Source organism: Phocoena phocoena, chromosome 10, assembly GCF_963924675.1.
Source record: "Phocoena phocoena chromosome 10, mPhoPho1.1, whole genome shotgun sequence".
NCBI lineage: Eukaryota > Metazoa > Chordata > Mammalia > Artiodactyla > Phocoenidae > Phocoena > Phocoena phocoena.
This window is the reverse complement of record NC_089228.1, coordinates 65,663,795-65,684,783: the sequence shown is the minus strand read 5'-3', so window position 1 is coordinate 65,684,783 and position 20,989 is coordinate 65,663,795. Positions and strand designations below refer to the sequence as shown.

At 41.1% G+C, this 20,989-nt stretch overlaps 1 protein-coding gene across 1 annotated transcript in view; it reads left to right on the top strand.

The window, feature by feature from the left end:
- The first annotated feature begins 9,026 nt into the window (after positions 1-9,026).
- The window catches only part of ILRUN (inflammation and lipid regulator with UBA-like and NBR1-like domains), a 119,145-nt gene continuing 107,182 nt past the window's right edge, over positions 9,027-20,989 (top strand). The window contains exon 1 of the mRNA XM_065886098.1: positions 9,027-9,373. Coding sequence (XP_065742170.1) covers positions 9,216-9,373 — 158 coding nt within the window. The 5' untranslated portion in view covers positions 9,027-9,215. The remainder of the gene's footprint in view (positions 9,374-20,989) is intronic.

The window sequence follows — 20,989 nt, the reverse complement described above, 5'->3', positions numbered from 1 at the left end:
GGCAATGAGAGCACAGAGTCCTAATTCCGTGGGAGCCAGGGAATTCCCAATAATTTCTATAACAATAAAAAATTGGAAGTAGTCTCAGAGTCCATTAACTGGAGACTGGTCAAGTAAAATACATTCCTAAATTAGAAAACTATGTAGCCAGGGGAGTGAGGGAGGGATGGATTGGAGTTTGGGATTAGCAGATGCAAACTGGTCTATATAGAATGGATAAACAACAAAGTCCTACTGTATAGCACAGGGAACTATATTCAATATCCTGTGATAAACCATAATGGAAAAGAATATGAAAAAAGAATGTCTATATGTGTGAGTCACTTTGCTGCACAGCAGTAATTAATGCAACATTGTAATTCAACTATGCTTTAATAAAAAATAAATTTAGAAAAGAATACTATGTAGCCATTAAAAATGATGATGTAGGGCTTCCCTGGTGGCGCAGTGGTTGAGAGTCTGCCTGCCGATGCAGGGGACACGGGTTCGTGCCCCGGTCTGGGAAGATCCCACATGCCGCGGAGCGGCTGGGCCCGTGAGCCATGGCCGCTGAGCCTGCGCGTCCGGAGCCTGTGCTCCGCGATGGGAGGGGCCGCAACAGTGAGAGGCCCGCGTACCGCAAAAAAAAAAAAAAAAAAAAAAGATGATGTAAAATTATATTAATTGATGTGGAAAGCTCTTTTCAACATACTCTGAATGAAAAAAAGGTTAGAGAAGCAGATACAGTATGATACCATTTAGGCAAATTATACAAATGTAGAGATATAGGAAATGCATATTTACTAAAATATTAATAGTGGTTATCTATGGGTAGTGGGACTTAGGGTGTATTTTTTACTTCTTTATAATTTTCTATATTGCTTAATTTTACTTGCAACAAGCATGTATGAGTCCTTGCAAAATAATAAAGCTATTAAAAATATAAACTAATACATTGTGTTTTTCCTGAATGAGATGAAAGAATGGATGGATATGTTGAAAAATTATAAGGTGTTATTACATAAGTGTAAGACATTAGTATTAATATTAGTATTTATCAAATTATCAAAGTAAGAGAAGTAAGAGGAAGCAATGACAGTTCCATAGAAACACAATCAAGTTGAACATGGGGAAGAGGTAAACTCCTTAGAACTGAAAGAAATCTAGAGTAATGAGGAGGGCACAGGTTTCTTTCTGAGTTTTGGGCTTAAATCCTGGCTTTCTCAATATCTGTGTCTCCTTGGACACATTATTTAAACCCACACTCTCCATTTCCTTATCTTCAAAACGGCAGTAATAATAATATTGATCTCATTTTGCTGTGAGGACTAAATGTGTCAAAGTTCTTAACAGTGATGGACATTTGGCACATTGTAAGGGTTCATTATATATTTGTTCCCCTTTTCCTCCTTTTCCTTCTTACCTCTACTTAGGATGCAGGCAGCAAGATGCTTTACACATTGTGACCCAGTTGGAGAAAGACTGAAAAGAGTGATTATAATGAACAAGAGGAGTTGTGAGTGTTTTTTCTGCATGAGGGAGAGGTAAGGAGTTGGTGTGTTCTTAAAAGATGTTTTGGCTCGGGTAAACTAAAGGGACCAAGAAAAGAAGAAGAAAAAAAGAAGAAAAGAATGGACTATTTCTGGATGTATCTAGGTCAAGGGACCGAGGGACATGAGATAAAGACAGGTTTTCTTTTCCATTGTCCCATTCACCACAGTAGGATAAAAGAGACCCAGGGCATCAGATGCTGTGTCCAGAAGAAAAAATAGTACAATAGTACAACAGGTTGGTGCCTTCAGTTTTTGTATCTCTTGAGTAGAATAATAGAGGAACTGGAAAAACCCCAAATATGAGGGATCTGGTCCTTTCCCATCATGCTCTGGATGGATGTTGAAAGTAAAGGTACTCCTCACTGCAGGAGGCTGCTCTTCAACTGTACCCATTCATTTCCCAGAAAGAATGCTCCCTCCAGTACACACAGAAATGCAAATCAAAACTGCAGTGAGGTATCACTCCACACCCATTAGATGGCTACTATCAAAAAACAGAAAATAGGGACTTCCCTGGCCATCCAGGGTTTAAGACTCCATGCTCCCAATGCAGGGGCATGGGTTTGATCCCCGGTTGGGGAACTAAGATCCCACATGGTGCATGGCATGGCCAAAAAATAACCCCCAAACAAAACAAACAAACAAAAAACCAGAAAATAAACAGTGTTAGCAAGAATGTGGAGAAATTGGAACACCTGTGCACAGTTGGTGGAATTGAAAATAGTTCAAGTACTACGGAAAACAGTATGGAGCATCCTTAAAATGTTAAAAATAGGACTACCATATGATCCAGAAATCTCACTTCTGGGTATATACCCAAAAGAACTGAAAGGAGGGTCTCGAAGAGATATTTGCACATTCATGTTCACTGCAGCACTATTCACAGTAGCCAAGAGGTAGAAGCAACCCAAATGTCCATCAATGGATGAATGGATAAGTAAAAAGTGATATATACATAAAATGAAATATCGTTCAGCCTTACAAAGGAAGGAAATCCTGACGTGCGCTACAGCATGAGTGAAACTTGAGGACATTATGCTAAGTGAAATAAGCCAATCACAAAAAAGACAAATACTGTATGATTACTACAGGACTCACATTCATAGAAAGAGAAAGGAGAACGATGGTTGCCAGGAACTGGGTGGGGAGGGTAAAGGGGAATTGTTGTTTAATAGGTACAGAGTCGCAGTTTTGCAAGATGAAACAGCTCTGGAGATTGGTTGCACAATAATGTGGAAATGCTTAGCTACTGAACTGGACACTTAGAAATGATTAAGATGGTAAATTTTATGTTTTTTATTAAGTACACATATTAATTAAAACAACAAATGCCTAAATGACTTTGTCATAATGTGTACCCTCACCAGCCTGCTCCTCAAACCATGTGGAGAATCACCCATGGCCTGGGGAAGGTAGGCTTGAAGTCCTCTCTGAGCATCCCAGCCCACCCTCCACTCTTCCCTCCTCCCAAGTCCTACCACGTCTTTGTCTACTGCTCATTTGGCACTTGAACATATGCTGCTTTGCACTGTTGGCTATTTTTATGTAGTTATTTACAGAAATTATGTCTTTGTCTCTCCCATTGTCCTGTAATACCTTAACATGTAACATTTACAATCACTTATGCCCATCTCATTTAAACTTCCAATCTTGGGAAATAAGCACAACATGAAAGTTTTGGCTTGTGGTTAGGTTTATGTAATTGTACCTGTAGGTTCAATTTCAAGTATTTTTTTCTTTCTTATGTTTGATTTATTCTTTACTCCACTTTGGTGGTTTTTTGCAGCGTTCTCTATACAGAGATGAAGAAACTGAGGTCTAAAAGTAAGTATCGATAGTTTGTCTACATTCACACAGCACAAGGATGAAGGTTCTCTTTCTGAGCTAATGTTCCCAACTCAGCCTTGCTCATAGTAAGCCAGCAGACATTTGCTTGCTCAACTGAATAGGTCATTTGACTGTTATCTGCTTCCTAGGTTTTGCAGCTTACAAGGTTTAAGGCAGCTGACATGGGGAGTGAGGATGTGAAGAAGTAAAATGAACTCATATTGGGGCTTCCCTGGTGGCGCAGTGGTTAAGAATCCTCCTGCCAATGCAGGGGACACGGGTTCGACGCTTGTCTGGGAAGATCCCACATGCCGCGGAGCAACTAAGCCTGTATACCACAACTACCGAGCCTGCGCTCTAGAGCCCGCGAGTCACAACTACTGAGCCTGTGTGCCACAACTACTGAAGCCCACGCACCTAGAGCACATGCTCTGCAACAAGCCACCATAATGAGAAGCCTGTGCACTGCAACAGAGTAGCCCCTGCTCGCTGCTACTAGAGAAAGCCCGCGTGCAGCAACGAAGATCCAGTGCAGCCAAAAATAAATAAATAGAACACATAAATTAAAAACTCATATTGAACTATATTACTGAAAAAAACAAAGTAAGGATTTTGTCCATCCCTGCCCACATTTTTTATTTTTGGAACAGTTTTCCTACTTGTGGACATTGGTGCTATTTCCAGCTTTTTAACTTTTCATTATTATACGTATTATAATACTTCTATGAAAAGCTTATTTATAAACCTGGGATTTTGGGGCTAGAGTATATGAATATATTAAAGGTTCTTCATACCAAGTCATCTAAATTCACATCTACTCACCTTTAGGAAAAATTATATCAATTTATATTCCCAGAAGCAGTGGTGTTTGAGACTACCTGTTTCCCCACACTCTTGCCAACAAAAGCTGTTATACATTTTTCAAAGCTTTGCCACTCTCATTAGGCAAACATCATACTTTATGGTTGTTTTAATCCATTTCTTTATCTATGCGTGGCATACATCTTTCAATATGTTTATTGGCTATTCGTATTTATTCTTTTGTGAATTGTCCATGTCCTCATTTTTCTTCTTCTTTTCTTTTTTCCTATAGGGGTTTCCATTATATTTAAGAGTAGGATGTCCATTTCTATCTAGAAATCAAATAATCACTTTATTTTCTTTTTATTTTAAATGACTTGATTCTTTCTTTGACTTCATCCAGGAGATAATGTATTTTTAAAATTTATTATTATTATTATAATTTTTTATTTTGGTTGCACTGGGTCTTGGTTGTGGCATGCGAACTCTCAGTTGCGGCATGTATGTAGGATCTACTTCCCTGACCAAGGATCAAACCCAGGCCCCTGCATTGGTAGCATAGAGTCTTATCCACTGCACCACCAGGGAAGTCCTGATAATGTATTTTGAATGGAGCCTGGAGAATCCCATGGAATCTAGGGAAGCCGAACAACCAGGACTCAGGATGACAGGAACGTCTTTCTCCCATGCCTTCAGGTCTCTTATCTTTGCTTCTGCTTTATGGCTCTCTTACTGCAGGTGGGCATTATCTCTTTTTCATGGGTGCCCCACAAAGATCATCTCATTTCGTGTATTTCTGTAATTCACTTTTAAGTAAACAGCCTAGGCCTTGTCAACTGAAAAAAATGCACAACGTGAGAGTTGTGAATTAAGTTTTATTTGGGGCAAAATGAAGACAATAGCCCGAGAGACAGTATTTCGGACAGCTCTGAGAAACTGCTCCAAAGAGGTAGGCGGAAGGTCAGTGTTATATATGATTTTTAGTGCAAACTCAAGCACACATTTTGGCAGAGGCTTGCTGCTAGTCACGAGGAGCAGATGTCACTGTTAATGATTTTAGTGCTTTTCTAAATACGAGATGCAAGAATTGGGCTCATAAAATCTCCTGAAAATACCTGTCTGAAGATCTGTTCTGCCAGTTTTTTCCAGAGCACAGAGTGCCTCATTCCTGATCTCCACCCTGAACTCCTTTCAGGGGCTGTTGTAGGTCAGCAGCTGCAATGGCTAATGATTTAATCCTTGTAGAGGTAGATGGCAAGTGCTAATTTGTAGTTGGCAGCCTATTCCACCAACCCATTGAGTTCCAATTCCAAATTCCTGAGAGAGAGAGAATCTGATTGGCTTATCCTGGGTCAGGTGTCTCTCTCTTGTCCAATCAATGAAGGATGATGGACATGGTTATGTGGGTCAGAGATGGCTGCTGAGGGCCAACTAGAGGGTTGTTAAAGGTCTGAAGAGAAAGGAGGTCATCATAGTATGGATGAATACCCAAAAGTTTTCTACTACAAGTTGCTATTATCATATAATGTATCCTAACATCAATTTGGACTCTGTTTATTCTCTGAATCAGTTATGCTGTGGCATAATCTTCGTACTAGCTGGCCTTGGCAAGTCTGAATCTTAAGGACTTGGAGATATGGAGGCAATCTAGGCTGCTCTGGTGAAATGAATCACTTTTCTCCTAGACTTTCAACTTCTGAATGACAGAATGCCTTAACTTCCTTAAGAAACCCTGAAATTGACCTGGTCTGGGGATCTGGGATTAGTCCAAATTTTTTGCATAAGATCACCAGCTCAAGAAATTTGGAAAGAAAGTGGCAGGTCTTGGGCATATTCCAGGCAGTGGCATGTTCGAGCATATTGCCTGACATGAGATGGTGCCTAGAAGCTCTTTTGGAATAGTGCTTGTCAGCTTTCCTTCCTTAGGGTGGTGCTCAGCAACTTGTCCTTTTGCCTCTCAACCAGTCCTTCTCCAGGCCCTCTTCCCAACAAAACAAAACAAAGCTGCAGAGCCATCAGGCCAGGACCACAGGTGTTGTTATATAACCCTTCAGACTCAAGTGGAGATTCACATTTCTGAGATTCTCCTGACTGGGTAACACCTCGGTTTCCTCCGTTTCATATCCCACCCCACAAAAGAATTTTTCCATGGGGGAGTAGGGGTGGGCTGGTTCTTCAGATCTAATGTGCCAGCTACCTTGGTCAGTGTACACAGTGGTTAGGGATGGGACAGTTTTTTTTTCTTTTTGGCTGCACTGTGCACCTTGCAGGATCCTAGTTCCCCCACCAGAGATCGACCCGTGCCCCCCTGCAGTGGAAGCGCAAAGTCCTAACCACTGGACCTCCAGGGAAGTCCCAAGGGATGGGACAGTTTTTTATTGGGCATGACTGTCCCAAGAATTGTAGATGATTAGCATTTCTGGTCCTCAGGGAATGAATGGCCAGGAATTAATACCACCCCCAATCTCATGAGAATCAAAAATGTCCCCAGAAAGTTTCAGAATTCATTTGAGGAGTAGTTATCCTCCTTTGAGATAACTCCCATCATGAACTGACATTCTGAGCCATTTGGGTCTCTTATTTGCAAGAATCTTTTCGTATTATGCGGGCTGCTTAGGTGAGAGCTAAGACCCTAGTACTGCGTGGGGTTGGCCAAGAGCTTTTAATTTCCTTTGGGTCAGCATTCTAATAGAATCATCAGATTCCAATAACATTTTTTTCTTTTAGACCCTTGGTCAACACAACTTTAATCCATGAATGTTGCAAGTTAAAACACTTCCAGAGAGTGTACAGTCTAACATCAAATCAGGTCTTGGATCTGCATTTCAAATTATTTTGTATGTAAGGCCACATTGAACTCAAAGTATAAAGGGAATTGTAGCAGGATATAGTGGATAGAGCACTAGACTGGGAGTTTCTGTGATTACTAGCTGTGTGATTTTGGGTTAATCATTTCTCCTCTCTTGGTTTAACTCCTTCATCTGTAAAACGAGGAGGTTAGATTAGACAGTCTCAGTTCCTTTCAGCTCTAATGTTGGGATTTTTATAATCTTTCTGTGTTCCCATTCCATCATCCAAAAGATTGGGACAGTATGTGCTCACCTGAGGGAGACTAAATTTTCCTTAATAGTAGTGAAATATTCCAACATTATGGCCATCCAAAAATTAGGCCCTGGCAATGATCTAAGCTTCCACAGAGATCTTAGAGACCCAAGAACAGTTTCTTATAAAATGTTTATAACTAGTGTCTAATACGAGTTTGTAAGTATGCTGTTAAAGGTGTCTGTTTCCCATAAAATACTCCTGTTGGAGGAAAAAAATTATTAGAGAGAGAAAGGTTGGTCCCTTATTAAGAAAAGAGAAAGGGCACATATTTCATATTTTAACGGAGGACCAGTAAGGGAAGTGAAGTAGAAGAGGGACCAGGTGAAGAAGTAATCCCCGCCTACTTGTATCACTCTCTAACCCCACCGTCATCTCAAGTTTATGGCCAGAATACTAGTCACCATTTCTTAAGTGCTTCTTATGGAGCAGGCAGGGTACTGAGCTTATATATTGTTACCTCGTTTAATCCTCACAACAATCCTGTCTGGGCAAGTACTATGATTACCAATAACTGGCAGAATGAGAATTTGAATCTCCAATATGTGTGACCCCAGAACCTAGGCTTTTAAAGCCATTGTTTTAGTCTTATATGGTAGTGGGACAGAAGGAGGTAGACTGTTTTCCCTTTCCAAAATCTCATGGCACCCCGGATACTACTGGTCACTTATTCTAGTTGTCTGCTTGTTGAAATTGTTATGGAAAACATACTCCATTAGGAATGAAAGATGGGTTCTAGTTTTGCTGCTCTGTATTTTTGGACAAGGCATACAAACTTTCTGCATCTCACTTTCCTTATTTGTAAGACAGACAAAGAGCCACTTAAAGGCAGGAAACCGTTTCTTATTCGCCTTTTCCCCGTGTGGATGTGTTAGGCAAATCGAGGTGAAAGAAGGAATGAAGGTAGACAAGATGGTCCCTATGCGTCCTTTCTCATTCTTTGATCTTGAAAAGGGGCCTTGACCAGTTAGGTGTACTATATGTACCGTAACACTTTAAAAACTTAACAAGGCAACGTCAAATTCTCGGGACTTAACCTTTATTTTGAGAGGCTTGGTCTTGACGGAGTGGGTGTAAGATTATATGCGGTGTTCGTCTGGACCTGTGATTGACGTTTGTATCGAGGCCTCCCTTACTTTCCGGAAACTGGAGACTACCGTTGCATAACAGAAACAGCACGGGTAAACTGTGGTAATCATCACCGAGGGTGGCCAGGAGCCTAGGATTTTAGGGCATTAACCCTCTGGGAAAGCAGCTCTAGAAACTTATGCAAACAAGTCCGTCCAGAGCGAGGGGCAAAGCCCTGGCTGGGAGGACTGGGTCTTGTATGCCATCTGGTACTTGACCTTGCCCTGGCCTCTGTTCTTCCCCGACTTCAGTTTCCTCACCTCCCAAACGCTGCCGTTGTGGTACAAGAAGATCCCGGAGCTTTTCCCCGCCAACCCCGGGCTTTAACTCCTCCCTCTCAGCGTGGGGGCGGGGCGAGGAAAAGGTCAGGCCAGGAGTCACCTCCCCGCGCCGCCCGGCCGTCCCCTTCCTCCTTCCCACTGCCCGCCCCCTCGCTCCACCGCGGTGAGGTCACGCGGGGGACGTCACGGGTTTCTGTCGCCACGGAGGGGCGGGACTCCGGGAGAGGAAGGGGCGGGGCTAGGCGGGCGACGCTTGCGCAGTGGGCGCGGCGCGGGAGGAGGCGGAGGCGGCATAGAAGCGAGAGGCGGCGGCGGCGGCAGCGGAGGCGGCGGCACTGGGGGGGGTGGGAGGGGGGGGAGCGCCAGAGTGAGTGAGTGGCTGAGTGAGTTTACCCCTATGAGGCGGTGAGAGGCCCGGGGCCTACCTCAGAGGAGCGGGGTCGCGGCGCCAGCTAGCAGCGGGCCCCCTCCCGGTCCCCGGGCCCGGCGGTGCGGCGGCAGCTCAGTTGTGAGGAGGCGGGGAAGCGAGTGTCCGGCCCCAGCCATGGAGGGCATGGACGTGGACCTGGACCCCGAGCTGATGCAGAAGTTCAGCTGCCTGGGCACCACCGACAAGGACGTGCTCATCTCCGAGTTCCAGCGGTTGCTCGGCTTCCAGCTCAACCCGGCCGGCTGCGCCTTCTTCCTGGACATGACCAACTGGTGAGCCGGCCCCGCCGCGCCAGCCCTGGCAGCGGCCTCGGGGCCCCGAGGGGAAGGGAAGGGACGCCCAAGCTCGGCGGCCGGGCGGGACGGTCGGGCACTGAGGGGTACCCCCTTTCCGGGGCGGGGAGGGAGTGTGGGGAACCCTAGGGGCCTGGAAGAAATTTGGGGGCCGAGCAGGGCTGGAGGGGGATGTATGAGGAGAGTTGGGGTCCGTGGAGGGCAGGAGAGGCGGAAGGGAGATGGGCGGGGGTTACTCCTGAGGTTCTGCGGAGTATTAGCGGCCGAGGAACGCGGGAAGAGAGGGAAAGACTCGAGGATCGAGGCACGGGGTCGACCTGTGAGGAAGAGCGCTGTGGTGTTGGCTAAGAGTAAAAAGCACAGAAAATCTGAATTTGGGGAGTGGGCAAAAGCTTGGGGTATGGAGTTAGGGGCTGAGGATGACAGGGATTAGGGGAAACTGAGGGAGAGAATTAGGTACTATGCAAGAACCTGGCGCGCGGGTGAGACTTGGGAGTTAAGAGCTGAGAAGAACAGATTGTGTGTGTGTGTGTGTGTGTGTGTGTGTGTGTGTGTGTGTGCGCGCGTGTCCATTCGAAAACAGATAAAGAAAAGGGAAAAACTTTATGGGGGAGGACAAGTGAGTACGGTAAGAAAGATGACTTTCCCAAGAGCTGTGCCAGGGAGCGGTGGGATCTACTAGTGGGATCCGCTAATGGAGGACCGGGAGTGCTAGACCTGGGGCACGGTGTGGGAAAAACCTTAGGAAAAGTGAAGGAGAGAGATTATCTTGGGGGAGGGAACTTTCTGAGGGGATTGGAGCCCTGGGCTCCAGAATGCGGGAATGGAGAGGGGCTTATCCAGAGGGGCTTACCGGAAAGAAAGCTGGTTGGTAGATGTTTGCGAAAATGGAGAACTTGACTTAGGCTGGGAACCAAGTATTTTTGGCTTGGAGTTTCCTTGTAGAAGACTGAATTGGGACAGAAGACCATGACAACTTAGACTAAAGGAGTATTTCTTGGCTTTGGGTGGAGCACTTGCTATTTTTGATAAGCAAGGCTTCCCTTTGTTCTCTGAGGGGTTGTTGAGTTCACTCAGGGTGAGTGATTAAGTGGAGACCATTAGACTTCCTTTGAAAGGATTTCAGGTGAAAGAACTCATCTTTCTTTGGTCTTAAAGCCATGAGATGATTGCCCTTTGCTCTCTGTGTTGGGCATGTGGAATCTTGTTTCTCTTGGCATCACTTATACAACCAGCCTCCCCTTTATTCCCTGTCCACTGGATGCCTCAAGCAATGCCAGAAAAAGAGGCTGTAAGCCTAGTCTTGATCCCGTTACTCATCGAGCCCTATCCTGAATGATGCCCATCTTATTAGTGGGAGCCTTATAGCTGTGGTGACGTGTGAATTTTTTTCTGTGCAGCATCATTGGTAGGTCCTGTTGTTTATCTTTAAAGTTGATTGTTATAGTAAGAGTGGGATTGAGTTTTTAGATGTTTAGAAAACTCTTTGAATGCAGGAGATAGTCTTTATAATTAAAGAAGCATTTGTGACCCCCACTTGTATCTTTTATGTCCGGGATGATCTCAGACAGGGACTACAGCCTGCAGTAGTTTTCTGAACACCAGCCTATGTGTTTAATAGAGAGTGACAGGGGTTATTGAAAACACCAAGAAGAGGTATTACACTGGTGAGATTTAGAAGTAAAGCTATATCTTGAGGAGTGTTGTACCCTTGCCTGCCTGCTTCCCACCCCCAGCTCCTTTTCTTCCTTGTTTACGCTAGTTCAGCATAAGAGACTTGGCATATTGTTGCTGCCAGTTTGGTAGGGGAGGATCATTATTTCTCCCCACCCTCTTGTGAGTTGTATCATTTAAATCCTGCCCTAATAAGTTTTTAGTTTTTTAGAGTCAGTATTTATTAGTACAATTATTAATGGCTACAGAAACAATGTAATGAATTTTATATGCTTGAGGTGTGTGTGTGTTTAACATCTAAGATTGTTTGTTTTTGAGTGTTGTGAAAGGTGAGGCCCAGTGTGGATGAGAAAAAAAAAATTATGGTTGCATTATAAAAATTTTATTTGAATTTTATGTAAAAATTATTAAGCTCAATGACACTGAGTAGCATGTGTTCTGATGAGATGTTATCTCTATAAAACAAGGTGATATCAGCATTCCTGAACAAAGGAGTGAGCCATTAAAAAATGTATTCTGGTTTTAAAACAGAAGTCAGTAGCTTCTTAGGAATCCAGGCAATTAAGTGATAACTCAGCTTTAAGTACGTTACCTTATTTTTTGACTGTAGAAGTCATGTTCTTTCTTTTCTTTGATTATAAAATGAAAAATTTGTGAACTGAAGGAAGTAAGGCTTGTTATGCTTTTCTTTCTAACGAAAGCAGTTAGTTTCATAATCCAATATTGTGTTTTGATTCCTATGTTGACCTGGCTAAATTTGTCTTTGTTTTAAACAAATACTCATCATAATTAATAAAATCTAGTTAAAATACATACATGAATGCATACCTGGTCAAAATATTTGTGTGTTAAATAAATATCTAAAGTCTAGAAATGTATTTTTTTAACATGTTTATTGGAGTATAATTGCTTTACAGTGGTGTGTTAGTTTCTGCTTTATAACAAGGTGAATCAGCTGTACATATACATATATCCCCACATCTCCTCCCTCTTGGGTCTCCCTCCCACCCTCACTATCCCACCCCTCTAGGTGGTCACAAAGCACTCAACTGATCTCCCTGTGCTATGCGGCTGCTTCCCACTATCTATTTTACATAGAAATGTATTGTTTTGTTTGTTTTTTTTGAAATGTATTGTTTTTAAGTGTCATTTAATGTCTGACTTCAGAAACTGTCGAGATAGTCCTCGTACAGGTTGCCAAAATTTCTCTCAAATTGCTGTGGTTAACCTGTTGAATTTGAGATGATTAACCCTCCTGTGACTTTATAAGTGCCTGCTTTGGGTTGTAATAAATAACCAGTTGTCTAGTGATTGTTAAAAAATAATGTGGTAAAATAAAAATGATTATTTTAAAATGAAGGCCACGAGTCTTCTAAAATGAAACCCTACTTGGAAAGGTTTGTTTTCAAAAGTAAGAATTTATTTTTGTTGTTGGTAACAAACAACTTTTTAAGAAGCTGTTGAAAATTGGCTAAATTGAGGTTTTGGCCTTATAAGTTACCTATGTGTAAACATAGTTTTTTTTTTTTTTTTAGTCTTAGGTTGGATATGCATTATATAGATATTTCTATTTAATTTAGAACCCAGTATTATTTCAGTTTTGTACTGTTTATACCTGAGCTGGCAGCTATGCTGCTGGAGATTGGTGGAACTGACTCTTAACAAAAGTAGTTAATTTTTAGTTCCTAAGTAAGTACATAAAGCGCATAAATGGTGTGGTGAAGGAACCCAATATCTGAAGCTAAGCTGAAATGACTTGTAAATTAGAATAACTTTCTATAGGTGGAATGTCTTGCAAAGACACTTTTGGGCTGTGAGTATAGAACTTGGAATTCTAAAACTGGAAGCTGGCTTAAGATTCTCTAGTTCATTCTAGTTTTTCCTGCAAAATTGCATATAACCCTTCCAAGATAGCTTTTCTTGCATCCCTGAGGGCAGAGATTTGCATGATACCTTATGGTAGTGTTTAATTACCTTTCTAGTTAGAATTATGTCAAAACTGAATCGTTCTTACTGTAATTAAGCTTTTTTCATTTGCTTATGTCCTCCTTGGAGATGAAGAATATCTAATAAACACGTTCCTTAAGAGGTCAGAAAGCTTCTATTAATACAAATCACTAGAAATTTTCAACCATGTGTCATTTTAACACATTCAGTTTAATGGTTTCTCACTCTTTAATGTAGTCTGATAGATTTATATATATTTTTAAGTGGAAACCAACAGGATTGAGAGGAGAGCTTAATAGTGGTGAAATATACATAACGTAAAATTTACCATTTTTAGTCAATTCTCAGTGTTACATGAGATTTTAAATTCAGTTGTGGCCCTCAAAGTCATTTGTCTCTGTTATGTTTTAAAAGTGAGTTATTCTTTAGTGTTTGTGACAAGAAACAAATAACACTTGTAGATTTTTTAGAGAATGTTAACGTAGGAGTTATTTCTCATTATAGGGATAAGTAATTTATCTTTGACCAGCATGTAGACAATGTTGGTTGTTTCTGTCCCTCCTATTCATTAAGCTAGTGCTTTGCAGTTTTGGTGCAAAACTGCAGAAGTTTTGCAACATCCTAGGTTGCCTTCAGGTATCTTCAGGAAGCAGCGTGTATTTTTTGGAACACTACACACGCCCATCATGGATACAACAGATGTTTTCTAGAAAAATAACTCAGGAAAAACATTTTTGTAAAATAATGTCCTATTGACTTTCTCAGTATTGTCAGAAGCACCCTTCTGGATAAAATGAAGGTATAACCACTAGGCAATGAAGTGAAATCAGAATCTCGATGTGAAAATCCGTTGTACATCCTATCTGATCTCACAGTGCCTCCCCTGCCTGATCTTAATCCATTTCTCAGTCACCTGCATGCTAAATGAGTTTCTGATCCACTCTCTGGTTTATATGTATGCATCTAGGAAAAGTCTCTTTATGACAGATAAAACATGATATTAATAATGATCTCCTTTAAAAATGTGTGCCAAGCAGCAGCTTTAGGAAGAGAGTAGGAAGGGTTGCGTAACAATGACAGTGTTGTGCACGCTATTGCATTTTTAAGAAGGTTGGGAGTTCTTGGTTTGGACCTTCTTCTTTCCCACTTTTTTTGGCCTTTTTTGAGTGGCACACACAGGTTGGGACTCTGGGTATAATATAAAATAGTTTACAAATAGAGCATCAAGATTCATTTTATATCAAGTCACAACTAATCTCCATTATCGCCAGGGTGGGTGGAGGTGTTTCTTTACCATCTCTTGTCTTCCGACTCCCCCACCCCAATTTGTCTAGCACATAACAGCAAAAACTCAACCAAACAGTATTTATTTATTTATTGGTCACAAGGCTTACGGGATCTTACTTAGTTCCCCACCAGGGATTGAATCTGGGCCCCGGCCTTGAAAGCACCAAGTCCTAACCGCTGGACCACCGGGGAATTCCCTCAACCAGACAGTATTTAAAGAAATGTACTTTGGATAGACCCCTGGCAGATAGTGTAATACAACAGCAGAAGACAGCCTCTATCATAATTTGCTCTCTGACAGGAAAAGAACATGCCTGAAACTATGAGAGAAAAAGTTTGGGGATAGTAAGGAAGCAGCATTCATATGTTAATGCTGAATTAACTGAGTAAAATTTCAGAACAGGTAAGAATGGACTGAATCAAACAGAACCAGTGATTCACAAATATTGAGTGCTTGCTGTGGGTAGGTTGCTTTCTTAGAAGGTTTGAAATGGTTGGGATTTGAATTGATGGAAAAGTTGTGTAGTGTTAGGTGGAGGATATTTCCTGAGTGAAACCAGGAAGGAGCAATTGGAGCAGAGCTGTCTGGAAGATTGGCTTGGCAAGAATGTGGTTAATGGGATCAGAAGTGATGAGAGATGGAGCTTATTTTTATTTTTGCTTTGGAATATTGTTGGTTTTTAAAAAATTGGGGTGAAATTGACATAAAATTGAACCACAGTAAAGTTGACAATTCAGTGGTATTTAGTGTGTTCACAGTGTTGTGCAACCACACCTCTGTCTAGCTAAAACATTTTCTTCACTGCAAAAGGAAACCCGACACCCATCAAGAAGTTGCTCCCCATTCCCTTCTCCCCCCAGCCCCTGGCAACCACCAATATGAATTCTTTCTCTATGGATGTATATAAATGGAATCATAAATATTTTTACTTTTGTGTGTGGCTTCTTTCAAGCTTCATCTTGTGTATAGCATGGATCAGTACTTCATTCCTCTTAATGGCTGTTTAATATTCCAGTGTATGTGTATACCACAGTTTGTCCATTCATCCATTGGTGGACATTTGAGCCATCTCTACCTTTTGGCTATTGTGAATAGCGCTGCTGTGAACATGTGTTTAGGTATACTTGTTTGAGTACCTGTTTTCATTTCTTTGGATATATATGTAGGAGTTGAATTGCTGGGTCATATGGTAATTCTATATTTAACTTTTTGAGGAGCCACCAAACTATTTTCCACAGTGGCTGAATCATTTACATTCCCCTAGCAATGTTTGAGGGTCTGTACCAATTTTCCTACAAACTTGACAACACTTATTTTCCTTTTTTAAATTATAGTGAGTCTGCAGTGGTACCTCATTGTGAGATTGATTTGCATTTCTCTGGTTACTAATCGTGATGAATGTCTTTTCATATGCTTGTTGGCCATTTGTATATCTTTTTTGGAGAAATGTCTATGAAAGTCCTTTGCTGGTTTTTTAACTGGACTGTTTGTCTTTTTGTTGTTCAGTTATAAGGGTTCTTTATATATTTTGGATACTAGACCCTTATCAGATATTTGATTTGCAAATATTTTCTCCAATTCTGTGGATTGTTTTCTTCACAATTAAAAAAAATCTATTTATTTTTGGTTGCGTTGGGTCTTCGTTGCTGTGCGTGGGCTTTCTCTAGTTGTGATGAGCAGGGGCTACTCTTCGTTGCGGTGCATGGGCTACTCTTCGTTGCGGTGCATGGGCTTCTCATTGCGGTGTCTTCATGTGTTGCGGAGCACGGGCTCTAGGTGCGTGGGCTTTGGGAGTTGTGGCTCACGGGCTTAGTTGCTCTGTGGCATGTGGGATCTTCCCGGACCAGGGCTCGAACCCATGTCCTCTGCATTGGCAGGCGGATTCTTAACCACTGTGCCACCAGGGAAGTCCCCTATGGATTGTTTCTAAAATTTTCTTGTTAATGTCCTATGATGCATAATTGTTTTTAATTTTGGTGAGGTCCAATTTATTTTATTTTTTGTTGTTGCTTGTGCTTTTGGTGTTATAGCTAATAATTTATGCCAATCCAAGATCATGAAGATTTACCTCTATGTTTTCTTCTAAGAGTTTTATGGTTTCAGCGCTTATATTTAGGTCACTGATCCATCTTGAGTTAATTTTTGCATATGGTTGAGGTGGGAGTCCATCTTCATTCTGTAGAGTTTAATTTTGATCATATTATATGCTCTGGAATTGGCTTCTCATTGACTCTCCATTAAGTATATCCTTTACTTGTATTAAATATGTACTGTACTTGCTTTGGCCACCACTGAAAATTGGACCAGAAAAGGGTGCAAGGTTTTCTGATGGGGGAAAAAACTTATGCATGTTCTATTGGCACCAAAAACTAAATGTATGTTCAAAAGGTCAATCCTCCCTGCCCCCAATCCTTCAGCTTTTCTTTCTGACTTTTTCCTGTTTCATTAATAGCTACAGTGGTCTTCCAGACATAAGGCTTGAACTGTGTTATTTCCAGTGCCCTCTCTTTCCTGGATACCCCAGATCATTTGCCAAACCCAGCTCATTTCCACTCTGCAGTGCACCTCCCAACTGTCTCTTTTTTCCATTCTCCTTGCCATCACCTTAGCTTATATAGATTATGTTACCACTTTAACAGGGTAACATAGGAATAGTCTCCAAATTGGTTTTCTGCACCAGGTTCTCCTCCTTCCAGTCCATTTTGTGGACATACCCCTACCAGGTCAGTCTTTCTGAATCACAGCTTTGATCAGGGCCCTTCTTTTCTCAGAAACCTTTGTGCCTTGTTGCCGACCAGGTAAAGAGCAGAGAGCTTTAGCTTGACATTCAGGACCTTCCATAGATTGATCCAGCATATCTTTTGTGATGGATATCCTGCTCTTCTCTGCCCCATTCTGCTCCTCTCTGCCCCATTCAAGCTGGCCTCTGCTCATTTCCCACACATACTTTTGCTTTCCCAATTTTTTTTTTTTTTTTCGGTATGCGGGCCTCTCACTGTTGTGGCCTCTCGCATTGCGGAGCACAGGCTCTGGACGCGCAGGCTTAGCGGTCATGGCTCACGGGCCCAGCCGCTCCGCGGCATGTTGGATCTTCCCGGACCGGGCACGAAGCTGTGTCCCCCGCATCGGCAGGCAGACTCTCAACCACTGCGCCACCAGAGAAGCCCTGCTTTCCCAGTTTTTAGCTTTTTTCTTCTACCTAGAATACTGTTATTTCCTTTCTTTATACCTCATGAAATCCTATTGTTTTTTTTTGAAATTGGGACACGAATTCTTGGTAGTGCTGCCTTCTCTGAACTGCACTCTTGCCTTTTTAATAACAGTTATCATATATGATACACAGCATGGAGAGGAAAATGTCCCCGAACGGCCTTTGTTTCTTCCTAAGCGTCTGATGCAACTCTTTGTATGTAGTAGGTGCTCAACAAATATTTGTTGAAGTAGTACCTGAACGTAGGTGGGAATAAAGATTTTGTTTTTATGGAAGTCTTGAAGTCTAGTGCTGTTAGAAGAAACAAGTTCTATAAACTAAGCTTTTCAGGCTCTTTTGTTTGTAGGTTTAATTTGGACATACATGACATAAAACCAAATTAAAATTTAAGTAACAACAAGAATATTGTTTCTGGAAGCAATCTGAGCCCTCTGCAGGTTGGCCCCACCTTGTTATATACCTACCTTTCCAGGCATGTCTCCTTATACTAAATATCTTTTGTAATCAGTTTATGAGAGAATGTATTAGTCAAAGTTAGGTAACAGTTATTTAGATATGAATGGAGAAAAATATTTTGTAAAATCGCTGAAGTTCTCCTGGATCTTTGCCAGTATTTTTTATTGAGGAAAAACTGTAAAAAGCAGCATAAGCACATAGTAAGTTCAAATAGTTTAGAAGGGTCTAAGCGGGAGTTGCAAACTAAAATGCTTATAGATGTCAGGTGGGGGACACGAACAGTTGAAGTATGTGTGAGCTAGAAAGCACTTGCCTTTTATAAAGAGGATGTCTGATACTTGCCTTAAGTCAAATATTGCCATGCTGGAATGGGGGCCCAGCGTTCTTAGATTTTTCCATTTTTTCAAGAGAAGCCAGAAATTCAGATTTTTATGGGAAATTTCCTGATTTTCAAACATTGGCAACTATTTTAAATACTTTTAAAACATTGTGTGGGCCAAATAAACTACATCTGTAGGTGGGACGTGGTCCTTGGGCCGCGAATTTGCAACCTGTGGATGAACAGTGGAAAGCAAAAATCCCCTCTCCTTTCTAGATATAGCCATTACTATTTCTTCTGTACCTTTTAGAAAATGTTCATGTCTATAGACTTTTGTACATATACACAGGTAATTCTTTTTGCATGTGTGTATATGTATATGCATATATAAAAAATTAAATGTATATAAAAACTTTTAATAGCAGTGGTATTGCTATTTGAATAATTATTCTTCCTATCCAGACTAGTGGGTACCATATCTCTTGCACCTTCTTTGCTTCAGTGGGCAGTGAATTAGCTGTCAAGGTACTTGGATAGGGTGATCAAATAGATACACTTTTTTAATTAACAATGCAGTGGTGAAACTAATATATTGTAAATCAACTGTAATTCAATAAAAAAACACATAATAAATACCAACGAAAAGCAACGAAAAACCCGTGCAGTGGTGGATTTGGTCTCTTCAAATATAGTAAAATTTCTTCACTGTATTAACAGACTCTCATCTAGTGATTACCTATACTTATTAAACCTTTGTTTTGCTGTGTTAAGAGCAAAATGTGTTAAGTAAACTACCTAGCAGTGAGCTTATCTGAATTTACTTATGAGGTACTGTCAGAGAACACATTTCATAATTTGAACTTTTTAGGGACCCAAAACACAAAACTGAAACTCACTTTAACTCTTTATTAAACCATCTTGTAGAGATAACGCTAATACATTTTTCACTCTGTGGAAGGGTAGTTGATTTTGTAAGTGATTTTCTAATGATTTGCCGAAGTTAATGTATGTCTTGAGAGGGGTAGCAGTTTATTCCAAATATGGAACTCAGCCTCATTGAATTTACTATGTACTGGGTTTGAAAAGACTCACTTTTAGAAATGAATGGTTACGTTTTCTTAAACTGTTTGAGCCTCAGGTCTGTACAGTGTTTCCAGGAGTTTGAACTTGAATTATTGTGCTTGAGGTCAGTGATTCATAGCCTATAATGTAGCAACAGCTTACTAATGATTGATTGAATGATATACGATGTGCTTCTAAAATGCTTTGTGGTCAGCATTTATCTTCTAAAGTAAATTTTGCTTTTTAATTAAAAAATACTTTGATAACAGGCTTTGAGTAGTGGAAATCATTAGCCGAGGGATGGGGTTTGCATACACCTGTAACTGGGAACTACTGCCTTTAAAATATTTTAAAATTAAAAAAAAAAAAAAAAAAAAAAAAAAATTAAAAAATAGTAAAAATTGTATTATGACATAGATCTTACTGCATATAAGCTAGAAAATACCAAAAAGAAAAAAATAAGCCATACTCGTGGGACCCAGAAATAAGCAATTTTAACCTTTTGATCTATATCCTTTTAATACTATTGTGTGTGTGTGTGTACCTGTGTTTGCTTTACAAAAGTGGAGTATTTACTATATTCTGGGTATTGTTTTAAGTGATTAAGTTTAATATATAATTTAATGTTCATAATAATTCTGGGAAATAAATACTGTTATCTTCATTTTATAGAAAAGGATTAGAGACTCAGTGAGGTTAAATAACTTACCTAAAGTTATGTGGGTAATACATGGTAGAAGTAGGATTCAAGTATAAGCAGCCTGGGACCAGAGTCTGTGCTCCTGATTGTTGTGTTTTACACGCTGTATGGGTTTCTAGGACTGCCATAACAAATTACCACAAGCTGGGTGGCTTAAAACAAATTTATTCTCTTACAGTTCTGGAGGTTGGAAGTCTGAATTCAGGGCATTGGCAGGGCTATGCTCCCTCTGAAGATTCTTAGGGAAGAATTCTTCCTTACCTCTTCTTAGCTTCTGATAGCTCCTGGTGTTTCTTGGTGTTCCTTGGCTTGTAGATGCATCACTCCAGTTTGTCTCAGAAGTCACATGACCTTCTTCCGTGTGTGTGTGTGTGTGTGTGTGTGTGTGTGTGTGTGTGTGTGTGTGTGTTGAGGGGGGTAGGGGGTGGGAGGGTGGGGGTATGTGTCTCCTTAGAAGGAAACCAGCCAGTTGGATTTAGGACCCAACCTAATCTAGTATCACCACATCTTAACTGATTATATCTGCACAGACTCTGTTTCCAAATGAGATCATGGTTCTGCGGTTCTGGGAGGACATGAATTCAGGGGGATACCCTTCAACCAATATATACACTATTTGTAGTCTGTTTTCACTTAAAAATATGACCATTTCTCCATTTTTAAAAAAGATTTATTTATTTATTTATTTATTTATTTACTTAACCTATTTTTGGCTGTGTCTGGTCTTAGTTGCAGCACGTGGGATCCTCGTTGAGGCATGCGGGATCTTTCGTAGTGGCGCATGGGCTTCTCGCTAGTTGTGGCGGCATGTTTTCTCTCACTGTTTGTGGCCCGCAGGCTCCAGGGCAAGTGGGCTCTATAGTGTGGTGCACGGGTTCCAGAGCGTGTGGGCTCTGTAGTTTGTGGCACGCAGCCTCTCTAGTTGAGGCTCATGAGTT